This window comes from Amblyomma mixtum, chromosome 3, assembly GCF_055824585.1.
Source record: "Amblyomma mixtum isolate Tamu chromosome 3, ASM5582458v1, whole genome shotgun sequence".
In the NCBI taxonomy this organism is placed as follows: Eukaryota; Metazoa; Arthropoda; class Arachnida; order Ixodida; family Ixodidae; genus Amblyomma; species Amblyomma mixtum.
Window position 1 is genome coordinate 265803666 of NC_143014.1, and position 27985 is coordinate 265831650.

Here is a 27985-nt window from a genome sequence, read left to right on the forward strand (position 1 = left end):
TACACAATGCAACTTGCAAAAGGCACTTTGAGATGGCGTTCAATTCAGTCCATTTTCTCTGAGCATTCTCTCTCATCTGCTCCATTCTTCTTTCTCTTCTGTAACCTTTTGGAGCTTGTTGCTGAAAGTTGGAGAAAACATTTTTCACATACGGTCATTACAGTCATATCACACACAGTCGTCAGATCAAGGCATCGTGTACTTTTGGCCATTCTTCAGCTGCCTCTGTTATGACATATGAAACATCCAAGCCAGAGGAAAGCTCACCTGTGACGCGACAGACTTCGCAGTCCACACCCAGAGCCAAGAGCTCGCGTAGCCAAACAACCTTCTTTGGGGACAGTGTGTCCCCAGGTCCTTTCACTTCTGCTGCCTTGATGCACAGAAAAAAAAAATAAGTATGTCGAAAAAGATGCATAGATTAAAAATCACGAAAAGAAGAAGCAGATGCAACCGTCCCCAGCACACAAATACTTTGTCGTACCAAAAACCGTGCAGTTTTTTTTAAATTTCTTCATTGTAGATAGAGGTCCGCAAAAAATGTGCTGGACTAAGTAAAAATCAATTGTACTAGTAATGTAGAACACTGAAGCTCTCCAGACATTTGCTTTAAAAAACTAAAAAGCCGCCATGGTGGCTCAGCGGTTATGGTGTTCGGCTGCTGACCCAAAAGACACTGGTTCGATCCTGGCTGCAGTGGTCACATTTTGATGGTGACGAAATGCTAGAAGCCCATGTACTGTGCATTGTCGGAGCACATATTAAAAAACCCCAGATGGTCGAAACTATCCAGAGCCCTCCTTTACGGTGTCCCTCGTAGCTTCAGCTGCTTCGGCACATTAAACCTGATAAACTACACTAAAAAAACCGCAAAGATCTCTGCTACTACTCTGTGCAACAGGCATAAAAGCAGAAACATCCTTCACCTTAGCCTTGTTCGTCTCTGGGTTCCAAACAAGCAAGTCTGGGAGGCCGCTGCGACGATGACGAAACTGACGCGCCAGCAGCTCGCAGACTCTTCAAAGCACAGTGGGGCCCAGACAACGTACTATTTCCTACACATGTCATGCCACTGACAATTACCATCTTGAAAACACGTTGGCAACGTGTTTGAATTTACTACACAATCACATAAAATAAAGTAGGCTGAAATGGTGCCATGCCAAAAAAACAACTTTAGTGCACCATCAAGGTGGAATAGAGCCTGAAGAACATGAAGCCCTTCATACTATGTTGCTACACAATCAGTTGGAAAATTTTCGTTACACATCACCCTTAAAGCTCAAGCAAGGATCAGAATACCTCCTCACGTGGGTGAACATTAAAATATAATGTGCTCTGGTTCAAAGAAATGGTGCGTCTTCCACCACGACTCAAGAGTGCACATCCTGGCTCCACAAACTGCATTACACTAATATGGGACCTGGCGCTCTTTACCTAGCCTATAACTATCCCAAGGTTGCAGGATTGAATTCCGGCCACAGCAGCCAAATTTTGATGGAGGCAGTGTGGTGTGTGATGCCGGCACACGTGAAAGAACTCCAGATGGTATAAACCAACCAAGAGACAGCGTTCTTCATGGCCTAGGTGTCGCTTCAGGACATTAAAGGGACAGTGAGGAGAGCACTATGAATATCTTTTTTATAGCAAAATCCGATAGTCCGGCATGTCATCGCTTTGTTGCCACTTGGCCAGCAGCGAAAGATGCGTTTATTTCTAAGAAATTTGGATTCGAAGTTGAAAAAGTTTTTCCCCCCGCTCTGATTCAAACTTGGGATTCTCCTATGACGACACAGGACTAAGTGACGTGAAACATGACGTGCATATGACGTAACGCAGACTCCGTGATTTCTGGCTGCCAGCAGTGCGGCCTGCCAGCAGCCAAAAAGAAAGCTACCGCCGGCCGCACGTTGAAGACATCTATCGGCTATTGCGGCCGTCGCTACAGTCGCTTCGCTTACGTTTGCACTGGCGTTTTGCCAGCGTTACGATGGATCCCGTTCTCGAAGCCTTCAACGAAGTTCTCGCAAATAGACACCTTTAGCATACCGTGTACCTTGTTACCGCTAGCGGAACACCGGGAGCCGGTGAGCAGGCGCTGATTGGTCCCGATGATTCAGGCGCGCGCGTAGCTGCCGGGCTCGTGGCGCCATCTGGCGACGTCAAGGAGATTTGCGCATGCATTGGCTGTGCCTCAGTGATTTGTGGCTTCTCGGGTCCTAGACTTGCTAGAACCATTGGTTCTAGCAACACTGTTTTGTCCTATGACGTCATCACGCTTGTACTTGCGAGTTTGGCCTGTGGCGGCGATACCTGTATTTTGGTTCTTGCTCTTTTCTACGTTACAAGAGCTTTGTTGTCAGTACGACTGGCGTTTTTGTAATCAGGAGCTGGTATTCTGTCGATACAAGTCAACTTCAATTTCTCCTCAGTGTCCCTTTAAACCCCATATACTACAGTTAAAGCCCATCAATAATTTGACGGGACTGGCGAAAAAATGTCCGAAGTAAGTGAACGTCAGATTATCAGGGGCACTGGTAAAAACCGCAACAAAGTGTCCCACATCAACACGCCTTTGTTTCCTGATAAGAACTGTAATCACTGATTGCTTGGTGTGAGAAATTTGCGTGGAAATAACTTTCTGCATATCCGCCTGACGGTGTAGTGTGCACATACTGTCAGATGGCTCAACACACATGTCCTCTCGCACACCAGGAGAATCAACAACCTCGCCCCCCTCCCGCACAAATACACTGCAAAAAAAAAGCACACTCTGCTTACGTGCACAGGACATGATGTAAAATGATTACAGGCTCTGCGATAACGAACATTCACAGCACAGTTCTCAAAGTGCATGCAACAAAAACAAAGAAAATGGCAGAGAACTGCACAAAATGAAGCACTGGGTTTACCTTCCTCAATAATCGTGGCTATGTGTGCAGTGCCTCTGCATGTCGGGTTGACACAAGCTTGACTCTTGCTATAGTGGCGAGATAACTGAGTCACCACCTCATGTCAGGTACCCTGTGCACATGTGATATCCGCCGCCCATCCAAATTAGACCTTGCTCTAATTTCTTTGATTTAATAAGTTTCAAGCCATCGAAGAGCGCATATTTTTTACATGACAGGGTGTCCGAATTATCCAGTTCTCCGAATTAAGGGGGGATTGAATTAATTAGGTTGTACTGTACTACTACTACTGGCCGTCATGCAGCCAAACTACTGGTGGAGTGACACAGGGTCAGAGGCTCCGCCCCTGTATCTTTCCTTCCATTGCCAAGAAAGGCTATTACCAAGTGTAGTATTCCTACAGTTCACATGTGAACAAATGCTTCATTATTTGTGAAAAAAGAAACTGACCCAAGAAACTTTACGGCACAGTGCCACTGGCACATCAAGTGATACCAGACTGCACAAATCAGCAAGCAGAAGTGTTGGTTTGGCACACCCAAACATAGAAAGAAAGAAGAAAGTCAGGCTACCCGAGCCTGAAATGCATTCGCAGGGTTAGTCCAGCATGCTCGCATGAGCTCGCGGAAATGCCAAGCTTCTCGGCCTTTTCATGAGGCAGTGGTGCTGGGTTAAATTTAGAGAAACAGTGTTGCAAAGCTGACTCGGCAATTTGAGTTTGGGATCTTCCAAGGACCTCAGTATTTATGCTCAACATTAAGAATATATCATTTAAAATTAATGTAATTGAAGCTAAGTGAAAGACTGCCTTTTTTTACTCTGCAGTTCACAAACAAAAAAGTATGCAGGAGTGAATCTAAGAAGCCAGAACTCTATGGCTGGCACAAGAACAATGCTACAGTCAAAGTGGCTGTAAAGAAAGCTAATAAAAAATACTTGAGGTACATGTGTTGAAGTCAACTGTGTCAAAAAGATGCACTGCACTGAACGGCAAGTGCAGCACTAATATCATTTCATAATATGGAAGGAGAAGTTAGCTTTTCCTTCTTGTTAGTCCATTATTTAGTGTGTTTGTATATATATATTGTTACGTGCCGGCCAGCCGAAGAATGAGGCGTGATGAACGATGGACAAGAGATGAATTAATGGCCGCTGGCCTAGCGCGAGTGCTCCGTCCCGCGCCACTGCCAGCTTCGTCTTTGTCACAATATATATATATAGAGTAAGTAAAAGTAAGTTCGTAAAACATCAGTTTTTTTAATAACTAGCAATGCTGTGCAAACCAGCTTCTAAGCCTATTCCAGCCTGAAATTGGCACTCATCACAAAAGAAAAGAAATGAAACTTAACTTGAATCCATTATAGTCGAATATAACTTAATTAAGTCTGCAGTGAAGCTCCGCCAACATTCAAGACCGCCACACAGAATTCCTCCACGACAAAAAAGTAGTCCATAGTTAAAACTTTCCTTGCTGCCTAAGCAAGAAGCTGATCACAAGAAAAAATAAGCTCTAGACTTCTGATATCTGGATTGCTTAATTAAAAAAGTGATTTCGGTGACAGTTGTGATTGGCTAGAGGAGTAATATAGGATGCGGATCATGGCCTAGTGTCAACTGCTGCTGTATTTTAAGTTGTATCCTACTATAGTTAATATGTTAGAGAAAAAAGCATGGAATGTTTTAGTGAAATTGTTGGCATAGAAGTAGAATTTTGGCTGTACTACTTAAACGCAAAAACAGGTGACAAGTATTGAAAAAAAATGTTGTTTTTATGAGAAAATTTTGTGCATGGTTCAGCCATCAAATGCCATAGCCACTGGCCCAGCCGCTCATATGATGGATAGTAATATAGGTAAACGCAACTACAGTGGTATGCAAACTCTTATTTTTTACAACTGCCTTATTTTTTTGCTTCATTCTGTGTGTGTGTGGGGGATGGGGGTGCGTGTGTGCGTGCATGCATGCATGAATGTGCATGTAAGTTCCTCTACACACTTCACACTTCAGTTGAAATAAAAATGCACAGGTGATTATACTATGCGATGTGAGAAATATCAGCTAGCACTACTATCTATACGTTTCACTTTCTGCACTGAACGCCTTTTTATCACTTATATCAATCTGCTTTTGCCGTAGGCTTCTGAAGGGTGCCCTGGAGGAGGCATTTTCCAGAGGTTTTTTTCTCTCACATATGCACATACAAATGCACTCACACAGATACATGCATACAGACAATGGGTTGGATGCTTTCTACTGTCGGCACAGAGTAGTACTAGTAGTAGTAGTAAATGCATGAGCCAATGACTCCGGGTACCTGGATGTCAGTGCAGCTGAACCAGTCCCACTGCACTAAGCTGGACTTGCCGCAGTGGGCGCCGTAGGTAGCTGCAACCGTCTCCTCAAGTTCCTGTAATAATAGGCATAATTGATTTCAGAACACCCTGGACAGTCAACTCTCAATAATGAACTCAAAGGTCACCAAAAATTTGTTTCAAATATTCGGAGTTCCAATTAAAAGAAGCCCTTTCGTAAAAATACACCTGAAGCTGATGGGATCAAACCTTCAGTTTAAACTGGCAGTGTGAATTAATGACAGTTGACCCTGACGAGCAAATGGATGACATTTAGATGGCTCATTCAACTAATTCAAGAATGGTAAGGCATTTAAGGGCAAATATTTTTAGCCACTGAGAATGTGGAACTGTATTTACTATACAGTCAAACCCACTTATAACACTACCGGTTATAACAATATATCGGATATAACAATGGTCAGTTGCGACACCGTCAGCTTTTGCATGTGTTCTATGGTATTTTCGGCACAACCCTGTTATAACAGTTATTGGTTATAACAATGGTATTTCCATGGAACTTCAGTATTGTTTTAAGTGGATTTGACTGTATCTTTCAAGTGAAATAAAATTTTTACACACATCAAACTGTGGACACCTTAAAATATCTGAAAAATATGATGTTACTATATTCAAATGTTGAGTATTGCAACAAACATTTGTTTCAAAAAGTCACTTGTATGCTAAGGATCAGAGAAGAAAGAAAGAATATTTACATATGAAGTTTCAAGTATGCATAAGTATTCCATTTTTTGTACTCGGGGTACTAACAAGGGTAGGCAGAAGTTAATTTAAATATAAAGTTTAATATATAGACTGATTTAAGAAATACATACAACATCGTTTAACACGGGCTTTGAGGTCACCATCTTTTAAATATAGAGCCAAGAAAATTGCAGGTCTACAATTCTGAGCTCAGGCAAATACTACAAATGCCCTCAAATGACTGCCACCTAACTTCTCCACTTTTCCAGAGTTGTCACTATTACCTGTATTGTGCTTTCTGAGATAGCCTTGAATGCTTTCAGGAAGTGCTCTTCCCGGTTCGCAAAGAAGCAATCTGAGTGAAGGTCCAAGGGCAGGGCCTGGTATGCAGATCGAAACACATCTGGTACACCACTGACGTAGATCACATCCCAGCAGAGAAGGCCAAAAAGCGCACGAAATGTAGAGCCTTCACCATGGACCCCTAAAGGAAACACACCAAATGAAAGAACCCTAGAGGTATCTGCAGAACACAACAGATCATCAGAAAAGCATTTAAAATGTAAAAGACAACAAACTTTCGCATTTCAAGAAATCTCACCTTTTGCCAGAGCTGCCAAAGGGTGTGGACAAAGCTAAAAACCACCTCAATAAAAAAAAACTGAAGGTAGACAAAAATAGGCACATTTGCATTGCTACAGCACTAAAAAACGCACTTTGCCATTTCGGTATATTTTCCACGAACATAACAAACAATGAATGCAGTATGATATTATAACTAAGTTGTATCTTGGTGCTTGGTACCCTGACAGGACCATGCGATGTTTGAGGAGTGGGATAAAGGCATGGACCGATAATGATATTCTTACCGAAATTGTTCACTGAAGATTCATAGTGTCCTTGTACATCTGCCATTAAAAATGGCTCAGCTTACCCTACGAACATCCAACCCTGGCACTCATGCCATCCGGATGGTGTCGCATGAACAGCAAATTAGGCTCTGAAAAATTTTGACCAGGACCCTGCTGATCCAGGGGCTAGAACACATTGCACTGCGTTGCAATACTTTCAGTTATACTATTAGTCTTTAAGCGTAGAAAGTTGGGCTAGTTGGTTGCTAGTACTACTGTGAGACATTCCAGCGGCTAAAAAGACAGGGACGAAGGTAGACGAGACAGGACGAACGCCGGACTTCAACTGAACTTCAACCAGTTGAAGTCCGGCGTTCGTCCTGTCTTGTCTACCTTCTTCCTTGTCTTTTTAGCCGCTGGAATGTCTCACAATAATACTATTGGTCACCACCATCTCACAATCATAGGATTCAAAACAGTGAATGCAAGGGTGCCACGTTGGATTATTTGATCACCACTATGTACAGATGCAGATAAAAGTAACTGGAGCATACTACTGTCTACCAACATTTTTTCATGCATTGGCTAATTGAAACTGCGAGCTATGACATGTGCATGCTGTTAATGGAAGTTAGTGCACTTTCTCATAGACAAATAATCTTTCTTGATCACCAATAGTGATTATATTTAGAACAGAATAGCGTGCTCTGCTCACTTATGTCCGCATCTGTACTACTCACTGTGGACATGGATATGCTTGATTTCTCAAGATAAACAGCATAAGGTACATGAACATAAGGGAGCGTACTTCCCTTACATAGATAACTTCCCCCTTCCTTGCTTCACTTTCAGCAGAACATTGCTGAGACATAAAAACTGCTGGTCAAATGTTTAGGGGAATCCCCCAAGGTGGAGTAGATTTGTAATAAGGGAGTAATTACTCATTGACATCCACCCAGAAGGAACAGGCACTCCAGTGGTGGTTCCTAGTTATGAATATCATAAAAGGCCCTATCTACAATTGGGTGGATGTCAATGAGTAATTACTCCCTTATTACTAAAAATTGCTATAAGCATGGTTCCTACATCTAATAGCATGACAGCACTGCGAATGTAACACAGTATCAAGGTAAGCAAAACAGCAGTGCAACAAAAGAAGGCGCATCTGGGGAAAATGGCAGGACACCCACCTAAGGCTATGTCAGTGCGCAAGTATCCACTATCCTATTCTTCCTCGTGTAGTTGATGGCACGTGCAATGCCAACCAGTGCCAAGCTCACCCTGGGCTGCATAACTTCCCTATTTCCGAGAAGAAACAGGCACTGCAGCGGTGGTTCCTAGTTATCAATATCATAAGGGGCCCTATCCACAACTCAGATGATAGTATTTTGTCAGTCATTGCACCCACACGAAGGTGTCATCTGCAGCCCTCGGGTCTGATAATCTGTCCCAGAATAAAGGTTTGTTGTCTTCAAACTCTACCTTGCCTTCATAAACGTAAGAAGCGGCCTGCACTCGCAATGCCTTTTTTACCATTCTACAGTAGCTTGGTAACTATGATGTTTTGCTACAGAACACAAGTCTGTGTTTGAATCCAGTCAAGGTAGCTTCATTTCAATGGTAAAATGTAAAAATGCTTGTGTGCGGAGATTTCAAAGCAAGCCAAGAACCTTAGGTAATCGATATTAATACGAAGCCCTCCACTACGGTATGCCTTATAGACCAGAGTGAACCTTCGACGCATGAAGTCCATTACATTAACGCTTTTACATTCTAGAGTGTGCCTAGTACCAAGTTTAGTAATTGACGTGCATTCATAGCTGACCTATGTGGAAACAAATACGGAAGAATATATGCTGTGAAAATAAATAAAGCACAACAATCAGCATAAGCATCAACCACATTAAAATTTTAACGTACTTCACTTGCCATAATCTTAGGTTACCTTTAGGGTATCCTTGCATGCTGTAGTGTCGCAGTGCTACCTCTTCAACAGAGATGACTTCCATTGTGCTCCCATCTCGCGCAGCAAAAAGATTGGTCCGCCCCGGCACCATGCGCTCAGCCAGCTGACCCTCGGTTTCCACCTGAAATGGCAAAACCACACCGGTGCACTCCAAGTGCGGCCCACGACGATGCTCTCTCTTTGTCTATGGAGGCGGCCAACAGCAAAGCACATGTGCAGAAACAACCTGTGATGTTGAACTAGCTGACAAAGGTTAGGCAATTCTAAAACGGAAATGATGAAAAGTAGGGCTCTGGCAATTTGACAAACTCTAATAAAGGGACCCCAAATATGGTGCAAACATTAGAAGCTGAACTGAGATTTCCACATTACCTCATCGTCAGGCATAGTCGCAAAATGTTTACTGCATAAATTTCAATGCCATGCAGCAAACTACACAAAGGAACTCAGCAGTTCCATGCTTGACACCACTCTCAACAGTCGTACTTCGTCACCATCAGCCTAGCTACGCCCATTGCAGGACAAAAGCCTCTCCCATATCTCTGCAATTAACCCTGCCCTGTGCCAGCTGCAGCCCCGTTTTCCTCACAAACTTCCTAATCTCATCCACCCACCTGAGTTTCTGCCACATTCTGCTACGCTTGCCTTCTCTTGAACTCCAGTCCGTTGCCCTTAATGACCACCAGTTATCTTGCCTTCGCATTACATGCCCTGCTCTTGCCTATCTCTTCTTCTCGGTTTCGACTATGATGTCATTAACTCGCACTTGTTCCCTGACCCACTCTGCTCTCTTCCTGTCTCAACGTCACACCTACAATTTTCCTTTACAAACCTCGCTGCGTACTACGCCTCCAGCAAAAGATTGGTTTTGCCGGTAAATTGTCTAATATTGAAAGCAATCTAGTTTGCATGCTACCTAATTAACCCTTTCACTCGAAACCCTCTAAACAGTGATACTTAAAGCTCCCAGGGGTAGGCAAACTTTGAGTTCCGTGATAAAATTTGTTATGGTTTCATTAATTTATTCAAAAACTGGCAGAACACCACACCAGCGCGTCTCATGCTTAATAGACTCAACAACGCTGGCTAGCACCCCACAGCTATTATTGTTCACTGAGCCCTCTACAAAAGCGTTCTACCATGTCGCCTGCAATAGCTGACACATCATCATCATCATCAGCCTGACTGACTACGCCCACTGCAGGGCAAAGGCCTCTCCCATGTCTCTCCAATTAACCCTGTCCTGCGCCAGCCGCGGCCGCCATATTCCTGCAAATTTCTTAATCTCATCCGCCCACCTACTTTTCTGCCGCCCCCTGCTACGTTTGCCTTCTCTTGGAATCCACTCCGTTACCCTTAACTGTTAAACGTCAATTAACCTTTCTTTATTGGGTAAATGTGGATTCACCTGTGGAAGTGCGTCCCATTTCTCCAACTTCAAGAGTGATTCTAATGTAGGTGACACGCACTTGGGCATCTTGACCACCAATCGATTTGCCCGAGTCACCAGGGCATGACGGGTAGCAGGGCTGATAGTGGGATCGTCCAGGGCTTCGTGCAGAACTTTCAAGGCCTGCAGTAGGTTCCCACCATTGGGAAAATTTTAATGACGTTTCACAGGCGTAAGTGAACTCATCCAACAGCTAACAGCTAATGACAATGCAAACCTCTCTGGCTGAACATTTTACTATTTCAAGTTTTGTTCTGCTCAAGACAATCACAAAAAGAGATCCATGGGTTAACCTGAACATGTTGCGGAGCATATCATGCTTTTTCTTTTGTTGTTGTTGCTTTGGCCACTACAATTCCATTAACTTCTCCTCCTTCACAGCTCGACACAGATGCAGAGAGAGAATTCAGAGGACGTAATTTAGGCCCCTAACTTACCATTACTTCGTTTCCGCAAAAAATCGCAGATTTATGCATTTCCCGCAAAATCTAGAGCCGGCAGCCAAAATCTCATTTTTTGATACCCCTGATGTTACGGACATGAGTAAGAACGACATAACAAGACATAACAATGGAAAAATGACTCATTTACTTTAACTACACAAATATGCCATGAGGGAGAGTTTGAGACCTCAGAAAATTTTAAAAGAAATATTATGATTACACAGAAATCCCAAACAGTGCAGGTCAACCATAGCTGAAGTACGATCAGCTACAGATCAGGTTTCTACCAGCAAAAAAGTTTGCAGTTTGCAAGCAAGCCTGGACTTAGTCAAGAATAGCTTAGCTGCTGAATGACAAGTGTACCTGCTCTAGAACTTGAGAAAACTGGTTGAGAACTGAAATCAAATGAAAGATGTACAGTTTCTTTCTATGCAAGATGAAAAAGGTGAAGATTTTGACATCCTGTCTTTCTAGGCTTGACTGGAAGAAGTGACCCCAACATTCTCTTCCACTGCATTGCTTTCAAATATTTGTTCTATCACAATCAACCCTGCTGATGCACGGGGATCAATGAGTCGTTATGGAGATCTGGTATCAAACAAGCACCATTGCTCGAGTGAAGGTAATGGAAACATCACTTGATGCGCTGAGTTCCAACAGCCATATTCAATTTTAGAAGCGGGACCTCTGCAGCATGTGAGGCATGTGCTCAAAAAAATGCATGTTTCTTTCATGCATCTTACACTTCCCGATTAATTTTGCGGATTCTTAATTCTGCATCCCCAGAATGTCACAGATTCTTTGTTCTGCATCCAAAATATTTAGAATTTTCCACCGCATAAAGTTAGGGGCCTTACACATAATATGCTTTCTCTTCTGAATTTTTTTTTTCAGCAATGTTACTGCATAAGTAAAGATATAATCAGCATGCAAAACAACTGTACCTCATTGGGCTTTCCAAGGTGAACTTCCAAGTTGAGCGCCAGCCGATCCCACCAATGACCTCTGCGGCTCTGGCAGTACAGCTGCAAAATGAATGTTGTGCACATGATATCAGCTAACTGCCAATTTCATTGAGATAACTGCAGTTTCAGTAATGTGGCAACAAACTGCTATAAAATGATGACCTTCTAATTTCCCTTGAAAATCTAAGCCTGTCTGTTTGACCAGAACAGGGGTTCTCAAACTTGGTTTCCCTATGTACCTAAATTCATGCATGCCTCAACTGCAACTTTTCCTTTATGTGCTTTATTTTGAGACTAATCACACTATAACTTCTTACTGCAGAAAATGCAGGCAGTGATCATTAATCAGTTTTGGTCGTTTTATTTAGAAGCTGCAGATGCGTGTTCTCATTTGCATACATGTTAAGTAGGAAGGGTCACGAGACAGGGCACATGGATTCCACAGTACCTTTTGAAACCAGTGGTGCTACCAGTGGCTTTTCTGAAAAAGCTACAACCCTTGGACTAGAATGACAATTAAATTTTTCAAGACCAGCAAACAAAAGGAACACTCACTGCTAATTACAGCCCAAATACATTCCTTTTGCAATGTGCAAGCACTCAGCACAAAGAAAAGGAACAAATTACGAGCAGACATGCATAGAACAGCAAGCACATGGCACAGCAACTTGTTTTTCTATGTCATGACTCTTGCTTCCCAAACATTTTTCTGAATAAGATTTTTTAACTACTTTACTGATAACTCCCCAGGACAACCAATTTATCCATTACTATATAATTAAAACATATTCAACATTTAGTTTATTAAAATATGTAATGCGCTTACACACAATTTGTGATATACTAAATTAAGTCCATACTTTTTCCCAGTCTGTACACAAGAGGATTTGACTAAGTTCATTCAGGCATTACTCCAATCTTAACAATTATTGGTCACCATTCATACACATTCATTCACAAGCAAAAGAAAACATTTTTTAAGGATTACACAGTCACTGAGTAAAAATGACAGATAAATGAATTGATTACCTTAGGAATATCAGCAGACATTTAAAAAAATCTTTGACAAATTTAACCATCGCACCGTTCTTTGAAGAACTGGGAATGTGGTGTAAGGAATAAAGCACTCAATTTGCTTTCCAGTTATCCTTGTAATTATTTATTTATTTTATTTTATTTATTTACAAATACTGCTAATCCCAATTGGGATTGTGGCAGGAGGGCTTAGTAAGGTTAACAGAACCCGGTCAAGCATAATTGGAACATTCAACTGGTCAGCATGTTAAGAAAAACAACGAACGGTAAAACGAAAATACAACCGAGCTGTGACGAAAACAATCAAATAACGCATAAAATAAGGCTAATGTCGGTAGTATTATACAAAGAATAACAAAATGTTGAAACATGGCTAGTTGTTATAATACGCAGACAATAAGTAAACAGTAAATATTATAATCGTACACTGCAAAGGCATTAACACAGCATAGGTGTTTAGTTTAAGTAACACTCCATAGTTTGACAAAAAAAACTTACACATAAAAAAATTTACACATTATGCACAACATTTTAGCACTAATTCCTTGCCACCTTACATAACTGCACTGTGTGCCTCTGGAAAGCCTGCTGGCCCACTAGTGATTTAATGCTTACATGAATGATATAATACATACAATACTAAAGTTTAATGCATGCAGGAAATAAAGTGTGATATATGATGTATTTTTTTTCTCAGTATCTGACATCAGTAACTTTTTCTACAGTACTAACTAAACTGCATGCAATTTCAGTCCGTTATCAAATTCAAATGTGTAATATATTATTCATTTAAGAGCTATAAGCTCAACTTGTAGAGGCTATTCATTCTCAAATTTAGTGGCCATTTAATTGTTGGGTGGGTCTTGACTAAAAACTCAAATTGAGGGGAAAATATTGGTAATGCCATGCAAACAAGTAAAACAAGACAAACTTCCACAAAATAAACATGTACAGCTAAACATTAACACTGCCTTCTTTCCCAAAGAGATACAACCTCACAAGTGACACAATCTAAGCTGAAAAAATTCCAGTGCTTGAACAAGTAATCCTCAAACAGGTGCATTGGAGGATCTACCCACTTTTTGACCAAGAAGGTCCTGAAGAACCTTGATGGCATGCCGGTGCTCCTTAAGGCGTTGCAGCACATCAACCCCCAGACAGCGGCACCGCGTGTAGACACCATACATGCTGAAGTGCCTCAAGAATGGCGCCAACTGTTGATCCCTGCAAGAGCCCCATTTGAAGAGCACTGTGACAAAATACCACTGGTGCAGGTGTCACCTTTCCTGACGCTCCAATGCATCAGTGCTTTTGGCAAGCTTCTCTATGTCGTAGAAGAGCTGCTTGGCCTTGTCCCACTTCTTTTCAGCAGTGGCTTGGATCAGCTCTGTTTCCAGGATCCTCGATGTTTCATACCTGGAGGAAGGGGTCTGCATTTCAAATATGAAACGTTGCAATCATGCACTCATGTAATCTGTGCAGAAACTGCTGCACAAACTACATGACTGCAGTCTTGGTAGCCTTCACAAATGAGTGAAGAAGAGTTGTGAAAAGCATTCTGATAAAAAAAAAAGATTCTTCACTAATCAACAGCCCAACTAAATACATCAACGGCAAAGCTGTCAAGCTGCTGCAAAGGTTTTTTTAAATACTAGCCAGTACATTTTCTGATGAAGAGAGTTTGCTGATGGAAACAAGTTGAAGGTTATTTCCACTTGCTGTAATTATGTGTTAGCAAGAGAACTTCGTAGTTTCTGCTGCAATACAACACCAGTGTGTGATTTGAATCACCATTCTGCTTCATGGTCAGAATCTCTCTAGTGTCCACATCACATTATCACTACAATAAGGTGGATAGTGCTGCACTTCCCCTAACACAGTACTGCTACCAAAGAAAGCAATGGGTTCATATGTTCAGCATCTGTCACTATTATATTCAGATGTGATTGATTTATAAAATGAGTGATGCAAAAAAGACAAAAATATTTGGTTATTTTACTCTGCAGTATTTACGAGCTACATGTAATTATGAGCTATACATAACCTATCAACTGCTGCTGATTCTATTTGAACTGTCAAACACTTGCGCCGTTTTATATCAAGCTGTACGTCGTATTGTTTCGTTAGCCGGTTACCATCTTTGTAAGCAGAGCAGAGGTGACCACATCTAGAAAGGTGAAATTGTGGATTGATATACAAAGTCTCCTGTATTTGGCTGATGAATTTTAAAAATAGCTCTGTGCAAACTACTCTCCTATTTGCAGCCAGACAGCACATACCAAGATTATATTACGTTCTACATTGCTTGAGAAGTAATTTAACATTGTTAATTGCCAGGATTGTCTGGATCATTAAAAAACTGCTCTTGCTCGTGACTCGTGTTTGCAAAGAAACAAGCAGAGCAGTGCATTAAGCAGGTGGCATTATCTGCTGAAAAAGAAGCAACCATGCTACTTGCCCATCCACTTAGTTGATTTGCACTTTATGTCAGTTGCTACTTGGCTCGGCAGGTGGCGTCGCCTTTCAAATCGGGACACAAATTCTGTGCCCGCCCGCTACAAAGGGCAATGCCACAATATCATCATCATCATCATCATCAACTGCTCAGCTTGCTTCTCAAGAGAAAAGAGTCCCAGCCAACAACCGTTTCCTGATGACCGCAGAAAACTGAGGTAACTGCCAATGTTGCCACTATGTCTGCATATCAATATGCACAAATCCCACCTTATTAAGTCCAGCCGTGAGGAGAAAACAGCATGCGCCCTGGTGACTTGGTATTCTGGAAAGGCCATCTTGCCTGCTGCAACTAGTTGCAGGCCATACCTGCGCAAGCGGACCATATACACTGCTTGTAGCATATTCTGAATGGGTCAGTGGCTACAGTTTAGAGGTGGAGGGCATTACTCACACTTGAGGAGTCTCTCCGGCCTCCTCCATGTCCCATGGTGTTCCCAACGAGAACAGTCTGAGTAAGCGTCTCCAAGCATCTCTTGGCTCATCACACAGTCGCCATGCAGGACCAAGGATATCTAGTGCTCTGATGTGCATAACATTGATTCGGTGTTAATAGGGTGCAGATGTCTGACTTTGGAGCAGGTTCAATTCACAGACTCAGTGAATGTTTGTTTTCTTCAACTGTGGCACTGTTTGCCTCAGACCTGCACTGTATAGAGGACTTAGAGGGCTAGGCCGCTATTCCAAGGTGTCCATTAAGTTCAAAATAGCATGTCCACTTGTTTATGTGCGTCAATCAGCATGAAATTACTTGTAGCACAGAAATAAAGATTAAATGAATCATCCCAAGCAGAACGGTTACAGTAATAGCATTGTCATCTTTTGTAGCCACAGTCTAAAATCTGTTACCTGCAACACAAGTTTTAGCGTACAGTATTTCTTTCGGAGTTGAAATTGAGGAACGCGTTGGTCACAAAGCAGAAATGTAAGTGCAAATATAAAACACTGCATTCAAAAGCCACCATGATCTTTGAAATATGTGCAGTTTATGTTTATGTACAGTTTATGTGCAGTTTATGTTCACAAATATAGATCTGGTTGTTTTAGCTTTCACCGAAATTGCTGACATCTCCTGCACAAAAAACCAAGAGCTGTAATACCAGCATGAATTTACCATCTTTCTTCATTTCTATTTTTCAATCAATTCAGCAATTTCTGCATTTTAATTAAGTGCAAAACCCCATTACACAAGGAACACATCACTTCAAGACATTAAGATTAAATGGCTCTATCAGAGACAATCCTTAACTCAACTAGTGGATGCAATATGTTGACAACACCAGCAGGCGAGCTTGTTTTTAATACTCGATATAAAAGCCTCCCACCGTTTCAGTACCAGCTGCTGAAGCGATGTCTTCCTGGAGCCGAAGAGCACAGGCTGCTGTTTGCTGCAGTGGTCTAGCAATGAATCTGCGAGACTGCCTTTGCCCTGGCCACCAGTCTTCAGTTTAAACACTTGGGCTAAGGTCTTGAGCTCATAAGGTGAAAGTAGGCGGAGCGCTACGCCTAAATCCTTCAGGCTTGTCGCTGCCAATGAGCAAGCAATCATCAGTTGCATGGCATGCACATTCAAGCTTTCAGGGCTTACCGTCTTCAATGTAGCCTTTGTCCCGTAAGGCCAGAAGTACTGGGGAGATGTCACGGGCAATGTCAGGATACCCAATCTTTGATGTCCTCCTCCCCATGTGTTTTCGCTGTAGAAGTCGAGCAAGCAGCTTCTGACATTTCTCTGCCAAAAATAAGTATCCACGATGATAAGCAAACACTGTTCTGTTAGTGGTCTTCACGATAGACATATATTTCAGAGGCTTCAAGCAGATTATAGCAAAATGATTAACAGTAGGCCATCTTACAGTGCACCAGAACCAACACTCACCGTCAGCTTCTAGGAATTCAAAAAACATAACTTGCTCTTGCTGACTGAAAAGATTCCAGTCTTCACTATTTTTTACCGTGTTTATAATCAAAACAAGGTTGTCTAAATAGTAGGGACTCTTAGCAGCACCACCATCAGCAGATTCCTCCACTGGAGTTGACACAGTTTGGTCAGTTGAATTTGACTGCTGGCACTGAATGCTGTCACCAGCGGCTGGTTCTTTCGGCACAGGCTTCGTTACACCACCTGTCCGTGCAGACAAGCCGCCACAGTCAGCTGTTATTTTCACTGGACTAGTAAAGCTTTGGGCAGCCGAATCTGCAGGTTCGCTTTCTATGCCACGTTTTTTTCGTTCTATCAGAACACTTTGTTTTAAGTGACTGACTGATCTTTCACGCTCTGCTGTTGTAAACACAGCACCAACACTTGTGGACTTTCCTCGGGTGCATTCCTTCCGTTTTGTGTCATCTTGCGAACTTTTTTCGCGCTCTACAATCGCAGACACAGCGCTAACTGCTGGTGGGCTATTTTCTTCAAACTTTTCACGGATGCATTCTTTCTGTTTCGTATCTTGCGAACTTCTCTCACTTTTCGGCGGCACAACTTTCACGATTTCAACGTCACTGTCATCTCCGCTGGGCAATACTACCGAGCGGCAGAGGTCTAATTTAATTTTTTTACTTGGGCTGTTCCCACACAACCGGGTAGTTTTATTTTTAAGTGATAGCTTTCCACCTCTTCTTCTTGTCACCGGTGTAGAAGGTTTCACGCGTTTTCCAGCTGCCTTAGTAGGGCTTGAGGAAACAAAAAAACTTGTGATTTTAGACTGCCCAGCAGACATATTGTATCATAATTGGGCACATTTAAAGTCAGAAAAATGACTTCTAAAATTTGTGGAGCTTCCCCCCATGCTTTTATCGACCAATATTAACTAAAAGCACCAGACCGAAGCTGCCGAAGCTCCGACGGCAGTGGTAAAGGAAGTCCGTAAGTCTAGCTACCAAAGAACCAAGGGCGACGCATTCGCATGTAAAAATCCGCTCTGTGCATTAAATCTTTACGCAATTTTTTTAACAAGAATACAGCTCATCAAACGAAAACGGCGCGACCCGCGAGCGCAACACAATCGCGCTAAATGCGCCACCATGCGCGTCACAACGAAGATATAGAGAGATGAACGAGCTAAAAGAATGAAGCCAAAGTGCTGAGAGTGGTGGTGGCGCGCGCGATGTTGCCGTCTCATAAACTCAAGCAGCTGGCGTCTTGAAGTCGGTTTGTCTATAAGCAAGCTGTCATCATGGCGACGCCCGAAGTGCTGAAGATGCTCGAGGATCGCATAGAAGCATTAGAGAGGCGTCTCACTGACTGCGCTCCAACGAAAGAACCGCCTAACAAATCTAGCATAACGGTAACGAACCCTTTTTAGTGCCATTCGATGCGGGTTGCTACTAACTATCTCTTACTGCAGGAAGTACTGCTTAACGTCAACTCGAAAATACAAGCTGCCGTCGCTTCTCGGGAGAAACTGTCAGTGCTCAAAAAAAGTACGTGCGCGCGAGATCTGTTAATGATTGCTTCAACGTAACAATGCTGCTTTTGGCACTCCTTCAGCTGACGAGCTTGACAAGTACCTGGATGCTGAATTCCAGGACCGAGCCGATTTGACAGAGGGTGCTAAGCTCCAGCTGATTTTAGCAGGCGAGTTGTGCACAACTTTTTTGACGCGTATGCTGATGTTTAGACACTGTGCATGTAACAAAGTGCATTATATAGGTCATATAAACTCCTAGTGATTGTAATTAATTGAAGTGGCTGAATGAAGGTAGCGTAGCCAGAGACCTGATTATCATAATTCTATCTGAAGCATGTTAGGAGAAGGTAAGTGACGCCAACCAAGTAAAATACAGGAAAAACACGACGTTTCGGGACCGGCTCGGCCCCTTCTTCACGGTGTGACTACGGGCGAGCGCAGCTTGGCTTTTTAAGCCCCTGTGTGGAGGACCTGCGGGTCAATGGCCGCAGCCCATGGACGTAGGATGAGGGGATGTGAAGATGCTTCACGTAGGATGTATGTGAAGTTTTGCTTTGGTCATGTAATAGATTGTGCGCTTCGATGAAAATATGCTATGTGCTGTACTCAGTGTGCGCGCAGTCAGGCCGAGTTCTGCAATGTCAGCGCAAGCTAAAGGACCCCCAGGTGGTCTAAATTAATCCGGAGCCCTACGCTTTGAGACGTTACCCCACAATTTACAGTTTAGCTTTTCGGTTCTGAGCATTCAATCTTCCTTGCTACAGCCAGCCAATGTAGTATAGCAGTGACTGTATGTGCAAAGAAAAAACTTGTTCTTGAGCTGGGTCTGTTTTAAGAAACTGTGCTGAATTTGCCTTGCATTCTAGACGAAGACAGAATCCGACAGGTGATAGCCGCCTTTCAAAAAATGGAGGACCTCAAGCCAGTCCTTGACAGCACTCACATTAAAGGTGAGTATTTCGTACCATGCATTAATGTTCATATTTGTAGCACATTCCTATTTGTTAACGTCTCATTTTTAATCTACAGATGCGCCATCTCACATTGGCAAGGTTTCAGCGCTTGCTGCTATTCAACTTGAACAGCAGGTACGTACGTCACAAATAATTTTCTTGAGAGCAGGCTTTGACTACTGCTATGTAGTAGATGCTTTAAGTTATCACAGTTCCCAAGGGCAAGCTCTCACTAGAGCCCAATGTTCTCTTTTTGTCATTTTCTATTATATATAGTAGTTGTAATATTTTTGTATTTGTGTGCGGCTACTGTGTTCATAAATTTATGTGCATCTTTAAATTGTTTAATGCATTTCTAAGTTTGCCATTGCTAAAAGTTTGCGTAGCTTTTTTTTTTCATGCAGTCTGGGCTGACCTTACTTTTTTGACCCTGTAGGAACAGGCTGACGAGCAGACCAGGAAATTGCACCATCTGCTAGCAACCTACAATGATCTGGTATGCTCTCATTGTCTTCTCCAACATGTAATTTGTACAAAACTTGCGCAAGAATGAAATTGTCATTTATGATAGCTTAAAAATATGCTTAGTTCACTGGTAGAGTGCAAGTCCAATTTCTGGCTAAAGCTAGCACTTCTTGAACGGGCTCCAGGGGTGAGCTGTTGCAAAGAAATCAGTGTTATACACCATTCACGCGAGCACTTTTAATTCTCAGTCAGTTCAGTCTGCGATCATATTTCCTGCAATGTGATGCAAGCGAAACATTGTACTGTCACACTCAGTGCCCTTTGAGCCAGTTGGTATTTTGACTACCATGAGCTGCTGAATGTTTCCATAGGTGTAGTTTATGTGGGTTTCTGTCGTACTCTGAAAGTGATGTAGAAAGGAAGTTTTAATAAAAGAAAGTTAGTGTTTTAACTTTGTTAAACCGAGTAAGACATGCAAAAGCACTTGAGGCAACACAGCCTCAAAGGCAACCGCATGTGCAAGATCTTATCGTCAGCTACTGTTGGCAATGACACGTGAAGAGAGGGGCTTCCACGCATTGACGGAGCAACTGCGCAAGGCCTCCACCGCTGGCACTCTGTCAAAGATCAATGTAGTGTTCCATACATGCCCCTGCCAAAGATTGAGGCTTCACACCTACCCCGAGTTTTTCAGATTTGCTAGTAAGCAGTGCTTTCACACTAAAAGTGCTACTACTAATCGGCAAAGCAGTATAAAGTTGATTCTTGAAATTTAAATCTGCTCATTTATCCATAGAATTGAACAAGCTTACCTGTGCAGTGTTAATATTTGTTGCAGTAAACATTTAGGTGTTGATCCTTGTGACAATCTCTTTTTTAGTACAGCAAAAGCTGTTATAGCCTTATAGCCCCACATTCTAGTATGGATTGTGCAGTGTCAGCCTTAAGATCTTAATTACTTAGTGAATTAATTTAACTTAATTAATGGTGTTTGATTTCAGCCAATTTAATTTATTTAAATTCAGTTTCATTGTTATCTTTCAATTGACTTGAATTTGCCACCTACCAATTCAGTTGCCACCTGTCAACCCAACCATGGCAGGTGGCAAAGTGGAGAGAGGTAAAGCCCTCTCTACTTTTTAGGGAGGGAAGAGAGAGAGGGTGGGAGGCGACGGATGGCCTATACTCGTTTTCATACATAGCAGGCAATGCTGCCAAAGCTAGCACACCTGTTCGCGCAGGCTAAGTCCGCACGCAAAAAGGAGTTCGCCATACGACCAAAGCGAACACAGGCATATTTCATTGCGACAAATCTTATGTGCCATGACTAGCACCTCCTAGACTTCTTTTATCTCTTGCCACACTTTCGTCCTGCGACTCATCGAGTTTTTGAGAAGCAAAATGTACACGTGGCAGTATGATACGTGGTTGGTAGGGCGAATCGCTCCTACTCAATCCGCGCCGAAAAAAATAGTTCACACTCCGTGAAAATTATGGCCAGAGAGCCCGAACACTGAGCACCTGACAGCTTTGACTGTGATTTCCAGTGCTACCACATCGTTTTATACCGCTCTTTGCATTCGTCCAAATACTGACCAGCGTTTCAAGAAGAACGAATGATACTGGGCGGAGTAATACGGTTTCCTGGACGCACTTCTTCAGCTACCTCCGTAACGTTGCCTGCTATGTATGAAACGGAGTATAGTAGCTTGGAAGGTTATGGCGAGAGCGGAGGAGTGGGCAACCTTAAGGTGACGGGAAGAAACCATAGGGTGGCTACCATGGAAGGAAGAGGTTATGACATTTTCACAAGCAAACTGTGATGGCATCAATTCTGGCTGCAGATCTCTGAGGCTAGGCCAAACTGCCATTCACTTTGAAAACGTAATCATGGAATCCTTTTGATCTTTACGCCATGAGTTTATTTCGAGTGGTTGGAAAGTAATGTTCCATTCTTTTAATCTAATTTTCTCAGCATTAAATGCATCTTTGGCTGCCAAACAAGCATGACTATAGCCACAAAAGCCAAACAATAGATTTTTGTGAAAAACATAAATTGGATGGAGTTGGCCTCGCTGTCCCTTCAAAGGAGATATGGTACACTTAGCAACAACTTTTCTTGGAAATGAAAGAAAAGCTACAAGGGTGGAGCATCCGCAACTGTGCCGCTGCACCAAGCAGCTTTGTCGTAGGATATTGCTGCCTGCACGGTTGTTTCGCTCCATCGCTGATGTAGGTGGTGCCATCTATGGAAGTTTCTCTTAACAAGGCATGCTGAGGAAATTCTTTGTAATCAAGGACAGTGTTTTGCCTTGGCTTTCCAACATTGAAACTTGGCAGTAAGGTTATAGAGATGTGTCTTAAATTACGAGTATTACCAGTATGTACCATGTTTTGAGAGGAAATTATTAAAGGGCCTCAGAAAGGGGCTCTCAATAAAGTTTCGGTATGTCTGGGACGATAAAGGTTGCTGCTTCACAAATGTCCACTAGCAAGAATTTTTTTAATGTGTTCTGTGTAAGACGAGTTATATGCAGTCAAATTTGAACTTCCGCGTCCTTGCGCCTTTCCCTCTCCCCTCGTCAATTTTTGCACGCCAAAACATCAGCGCTCCTCTGCCGGCCCCTCCGCCGGCTGCTGGCCATGGTAGCTGCCTGATGGCTGAAAGAGTTTGGCGTCGTGAACCAACGATAACCCCCGGCTGCTGATGTCACTTGCGAGACTTGACGTCATATTGTAACGTGGCGGCCAGCTGAAGAATGAGGCGTGGTGAACGATGGAGCAGAGATTATTTAATGGCCGCTGGCCTAGCGCGAGCGCTCCGTCCCGCGCCACTGCCAGCTTCGTCACACTACCCGGGTCCACCGAGCGAGCGTCCCGATCGGTGACGAACGGATGCGCGAAATGGCGATGGTCTTAAGTGGAGGGTTGAACAGTATGTAAAAGATGGTGCAGTGCTGGCCGCCACGATGAGAAAGATGAGAGAATGAGTCCCGGTCCACGAAGCATCCGGGCGGTAGAGTGCCCGGAGCTGATGGCCGAGGCCCTCGGACACACCGAACGGCAGGGGCAGGGGGGTGATATCCTCATGTGTGGGCAGGGTCTTGGGTCGGTCGGGTCATTATGGTCGCGGCAACGTTGTCAGTTCGTCGTGTCTTTTGGTCCGGGCGGGGGACGGGGCTGGGGCGAGCGGCGAGGTCGGTTCAGGTCGGGCGGGCTGGGGCACGGCCGTTGGGGGCGGACCAGGTACTCACTGCTGACGTCCACAGCAGGCGCAGGACGCCGAAGCCCCGTGACCAGGATGGCGATGAAGGGACCCCAGCACCTCACACCAAATGTAACGTGGCGGCCAGCCGAAGAATGAGGCGTGGTGAACGATGGAGCAGAGATGATTTAATGGCCGCTGGCCTAGCACGAGCGCTCCGTCCCGCGCCACTGCCAGCTTCGTCTTCGTCACACGTCTTCGTTGGGGGGTTAGCCCAGCAGCAGACAGGACAGGCCACAGTCAGAAGGCACACCGAGCTAAATCACTCCAGCACAAATTGCCACGTCCTCGTCGTCGTCCACTGCCGAACGTCCAAAACAACGTCGTCTTCGCCTAGCAACTATGCACCGTAACAATATGCCAGGTTTCGCGCGAAAATCTGGCACCGTATGTCGCCACGAAGTGCGAAAGCGGGAATTTTCAAAGATGTATTATAAATTTCCCCCTTACTTTCGAGGTCTTGTAGTTTACATAGTGCAAGCATTTTAAAGCCAAGCTTGAACACCCTTTTCTGTGGCCCTTTAACTGCAACTAGGGAGTATTTTGTGCTGCGTAGGAAGAACGGGCATGCTTTGGCCCTGTAGCTTTCGCTCCTTTCCAAGAAAAGTTGTCATGGAGTATATTTAAGTTCATTTCAGAGTTTCCTGCTAGTTGTTTACAGCTTGGATGTTGCCCGGAGACGTAAAATATTACACTTTTTATGTTGTGTCGCTAGTGCCGACTAACAGGCTTTCTTTTTCAGGTAAACACAATATCAAAGCAGTTTCTTCTTTGGGACTCCATTCTGACGGGCAAGCTTGAACAGCAGAACACAAAAACCACCTCATCTGAGTGACATTTTTTGACAAGAGTTGACCTTGTGCAGCTTGGCGGAAAAAAATAAAATTAATTTAACGCTTTCTTCACTCTGTTGTATCCAGAGAAATGTTCGAGCGCACATTTTCACTTCTCTTGTGCAGGCAGCTTCACTTATTTACAGCTTTAGATACAAAGAAAAGCCTGTATGGCCTTGGAAAAATGGCGTGGGACATAGAGTCTTGAACAGAATGCGAGCTGGAAATTCCCCTTCATTTGTAGAGTCTTGGAATGTTAATTAGACTAAGCAACGATATACAAGGCCAGTCCAGATTATCCAAATTAAAAAAAAGGGTGAATTAAGTTTTCTTGAATTTACATATACGTTTAGTGAAGTAAGCACTTGCACTGAAAGGACACTGTAGAGGCTATCCTACAATGCAGACATGCTTGGTTGACATCGTCTTCATGTGCAAGTTTAAGAGCAGTTTTCACTTTAATCGCAATTTATCCTGGCCCATGAAGGTCTTTGTTCAGGAACTGCGTGCATGCACAGCAACATGTTGAGTTGCCAAGCTTTATGGTGTTTGGATGCCTGGAGTGTGTCCAGTCCGAACAGATGCAGTCTGTTCGGATATCAGCACTGCCTCCGTGACACGAACAGAAAAGTTATTTTAAGTGTTAGTACCAAGGTGCAGTGGCCATAATATGGCCAGGCCAATGAAACTCTCTCCAAGATTTGAGATTTACAGTAGACTCTCAATAATTCAAACTTGGATAATTCACACTGTCAGTTAATTCAAACAAATTTAAAAATTTTGGTTGGCTGGCAATATTTTAAATGCATTTTAAAGCCGTTTAATTCATGCCGTGGCTTAGCTTAATTCAATCTTTTTGCATTGTGCCAACACTCCAAACACTTGAAAGAGCCGTGTCCGAGGTTGGCTACTTCAGGCTAGCAGCGCCATGTCAGGTGCAAGTTCATCCTTCGTATGCGTACCTCGACACGACAGGTGAGCGTTCAAATACCCCTCGCACACTGTTGCCCGCCATGCTCTGACGTGCGCTCAATGGCAGGCGTGATGACGATCGGCAGGCCCTGCTGGGTATAGTTTCATTTTCTGAGCTACGCTACTAGGTGGCGGTGATTGCATCGATAGCGGTTATTGGCCATGTATGGCTCAGCCAAGCCCAGTGCTATCAATTCGTGGATTTATTCAAGAAATCGTAAATTTGTACACAAATAACACCATGAAAAAGCCGTGATAGGGAAGCAAAGGTCAACATGTGACATGAAATCGAGGTAATTACATTCTATCCGATAAGTATTCTGTTTCTTTCCTTGTTAAAGAAACTGGTGGGTCACTGACAAGGGCTATAGCTAAGTACATTTCAGATACCTTATTATCCATGCATCAGTGGGCATTATAAATATCTTGCGTTCATGTCACAAGATGACCTTGTATGCTTCCCTATCATGGTATTGTCATGCTGTGATTTTTGTGTAAATTCACAATTTTTTAAAATGAACATACGAGCTGATATATCGTCAATGCTGTTTGTGTCCAGTTTTCGTGTTCATCTATCCTTTTCGTGCTGTGAACAAACGACTTGCGTGAACCTCTACCCTTGCAAGCCCAGCAGTCCAGCTGCACGCCCTTTCAGGCACTGATTGGCGCTTCGCTAGTTGTTTTTCTTTTCTAAAAGGTGTCTCGCGGTTCTGCCGCCAACTGCACCAAGTGATCATGCGCTCCCCTCACTTCCGCCTGGATCTTCCTGTGCGCCAAACCTGCGCGCTTGTCACGAGCTGTTCGCCGTGCGGTGAAGCCTCCGAGTCAACATACCGTATTTTCCGGTGTATAAGACGCACCTGCCATATATGCAAGCTGTCACTGAAAAAGTTTGTATATAAGACGCACCCGTGTATAAGACGCACCCCAGTTTACCCAGTTAGGCTAGTGAGGCTTCATTAAACACGCTTGCGCGACTATCGCGAAATGCACCGTACTTGTGAGCAATTCTTAAGCAACGCTAAGTGATCAAAAAAGGCAACACTTACGCCATACCCGTCCACGTTTTAGCAAAAAAGAAAGAAAGAACGATACAGCTCCCCATATGTCCATAACAACATTTTATTTCTACTTGAAACCTTTGAAGTCTTCGTCTTCAGATGCGCTATCAAAAGGTTCACCCATTTCTGGAAGCAACTCGGCTGAAACATGCACTACGTACACGGAGCAAAAAAATTGCAAAGGGTGACTAAAAAAGAGCGCCGGCTTGTCTTGACAATGGCGAGAAGCGCGATTGTCACCATCTTTTGGTGCTTCTCGTTACTTTTGCTTGGGGCCTTTGAAACAGCCGCGCGTTTGTGATCCCGGAAGTCGTCATCCCCGCCGTTTCATGATAAAGATCACCTAGAATGTCGCGCACGGCGGTCCCGGTATTGAAGTATTAACTGTGTTGCAACCGCGTTATTGGTAGTGACATTTTTTAGGTGAAAAAAGCTTGAGCATGAACCGGAGTAATCGATGAACTCGCAAAAAAAAGATGAAAAATTCGCATATAAGACGCACCCTTGTATAGGACGCACCAGCAAGATTTTCGAAAAAAAGCTGCGTCTTATACACCGGAAAATACGGTAGATGCCACCACTTCTGAATGACTACACCGCTACCGCGTCGCACCGTGAAAGAGGCCGTGGAGGCCCAGGTCTGCTTCGACACTAGCTCTCGACAGCGTGCACGAAATGAAGCATTGATGGAACAGAGAAAAACCGTCGTCACCGTGCAGTTTTCAGTCGGAAGCAGACAATCGACAACCGTTGGACCATTTTTTTATCGCAAGTTATATCTTTTATGATATGAGACTATTTTTGGCAGCATTTTTATGGACATTTTACAGTTGGACTTTCAGGCAATTCAGGTGTCTTATAATGATATTTCATTCCAGTGGGAACTCATACTAACTTTTTTTCTGAGCCATGTTGTGACTGCTGGCTGACTAAACAAATCAGTGGCTTTCACTATTTTATGTTGCGTTACCGCTTACAGTGTAGAGAAAATGGTCCAAATTACTATTTGTATACTCAGATGTGCATAAAGCAAAACACATTTCGCCCTGACTCATACTAGCAACACCACCTGAAGACACACTATTTTGCCATCAATAAAAAAGTTCATAATACTACTACAGTGCACTTCTGATAATTTAGACAAAAATCTCAAGTCCCTTAAAGTTTGGTCTAGAGTCTACAATACATCAGGATTTACATACGATTGTGAATGGGTTGTAATACCACTTGAGGTCTCAAAATTAAAAACTTCAAGGGGGATCCCTATTATGAATTGGACAAAGATTCCAACAAAAAACAAGCATCATAAACTTGAAATAATCATGCATAATATAAAACAGCTTGCATCAAAAAATTGTTTATTTTGTTCCAATGTTCGACATTTTTAATTCAAAATATCAATTTTTATGTGGATAGGAACAGCACATGGGTACTTGTCAGGCCTTGTTTAACTTCACCTAATTTTTTGGAAAAAAAATTTTGCTTTGTGTCAAGAAGTTTGTAAACCATGCCTAACAGTCTTAAACTCTGAATGTGACGCTGTCACTTGAGATTGTTGACATTCACACAATTGACAAAAATTTGGGGAATGTGGGTTTGCAAAAAAAAAAATTCTGCGTAATCAGGCAAGGCACGTAAACAAAAAGCATAAACGCTCGAAGGGAAAAGCATGCTGCACCTACATCCTATAGAATGAATACCAGCTGACTGACTAGCGAGGCAACACAAATCATTTTTTTTTAATCCACATCCCACAAACATTTGTCTATGACTGCACCAGATAAGAATGCACACAACACAATTAAATGAGAATATTTTAATGCTGCACGAAGGCAGC

General features: G+C 43.1%; 1 protein-coding gene and 1 pseudogene across 2 annotated transcripts; one reads left to right on the plus strand and one right to left on the minus strand.

Moving 5' to 3' along the window:
- LOC149354632 (fanconi-associated nuclease 1-like) lies at nt 1–18075 on the minus strand (annotated as a pseudogene). Its single transcript, XR_016289674.1, has 15 exons — nt 17069–18075; nt 16781–16921; nt 16518–16719; nt 15587–15715; nt 15403–15501; nt 13960–14094; nt 13758–13902; nt 11623–11703; nt 10194–10358; nt 8765–8906; nt 6253–6452; nt 5227–5319; nt 927–1055; nt 268–373; nt 1–121 (listed from the first exon to the last, which is right to left on the minus strand). The product of XR_016289674.1 is annotated as a fanconi-associated nuclease 1-like (transcript).
- A 290-nt stretch (nt 18076–18365) lies between these two features.
- On the plus strand, nt 18366–24187 carry LOC149354633 (dynactin subunit 3-like). Its single transcript, XM_089577531.1, has 7 exons — nt 18366–18476; nt 18537–18612; nt 18680–18766; nt 19466–19549; nt 19629–19687; nt 19989–20048; nt 24025–24187. Exons 1-7 carry the CDS (start codon nt 18366–18368, stop codon nt 24115–24117), a joined length of 570 nt encoding a protein of 189 aa, XP_089433657.1. The 3' UTR covers nt 24118–24187.
- The last annotated feature ends 3798 nt before the right edge of the window (nt 24188–27985 follow it).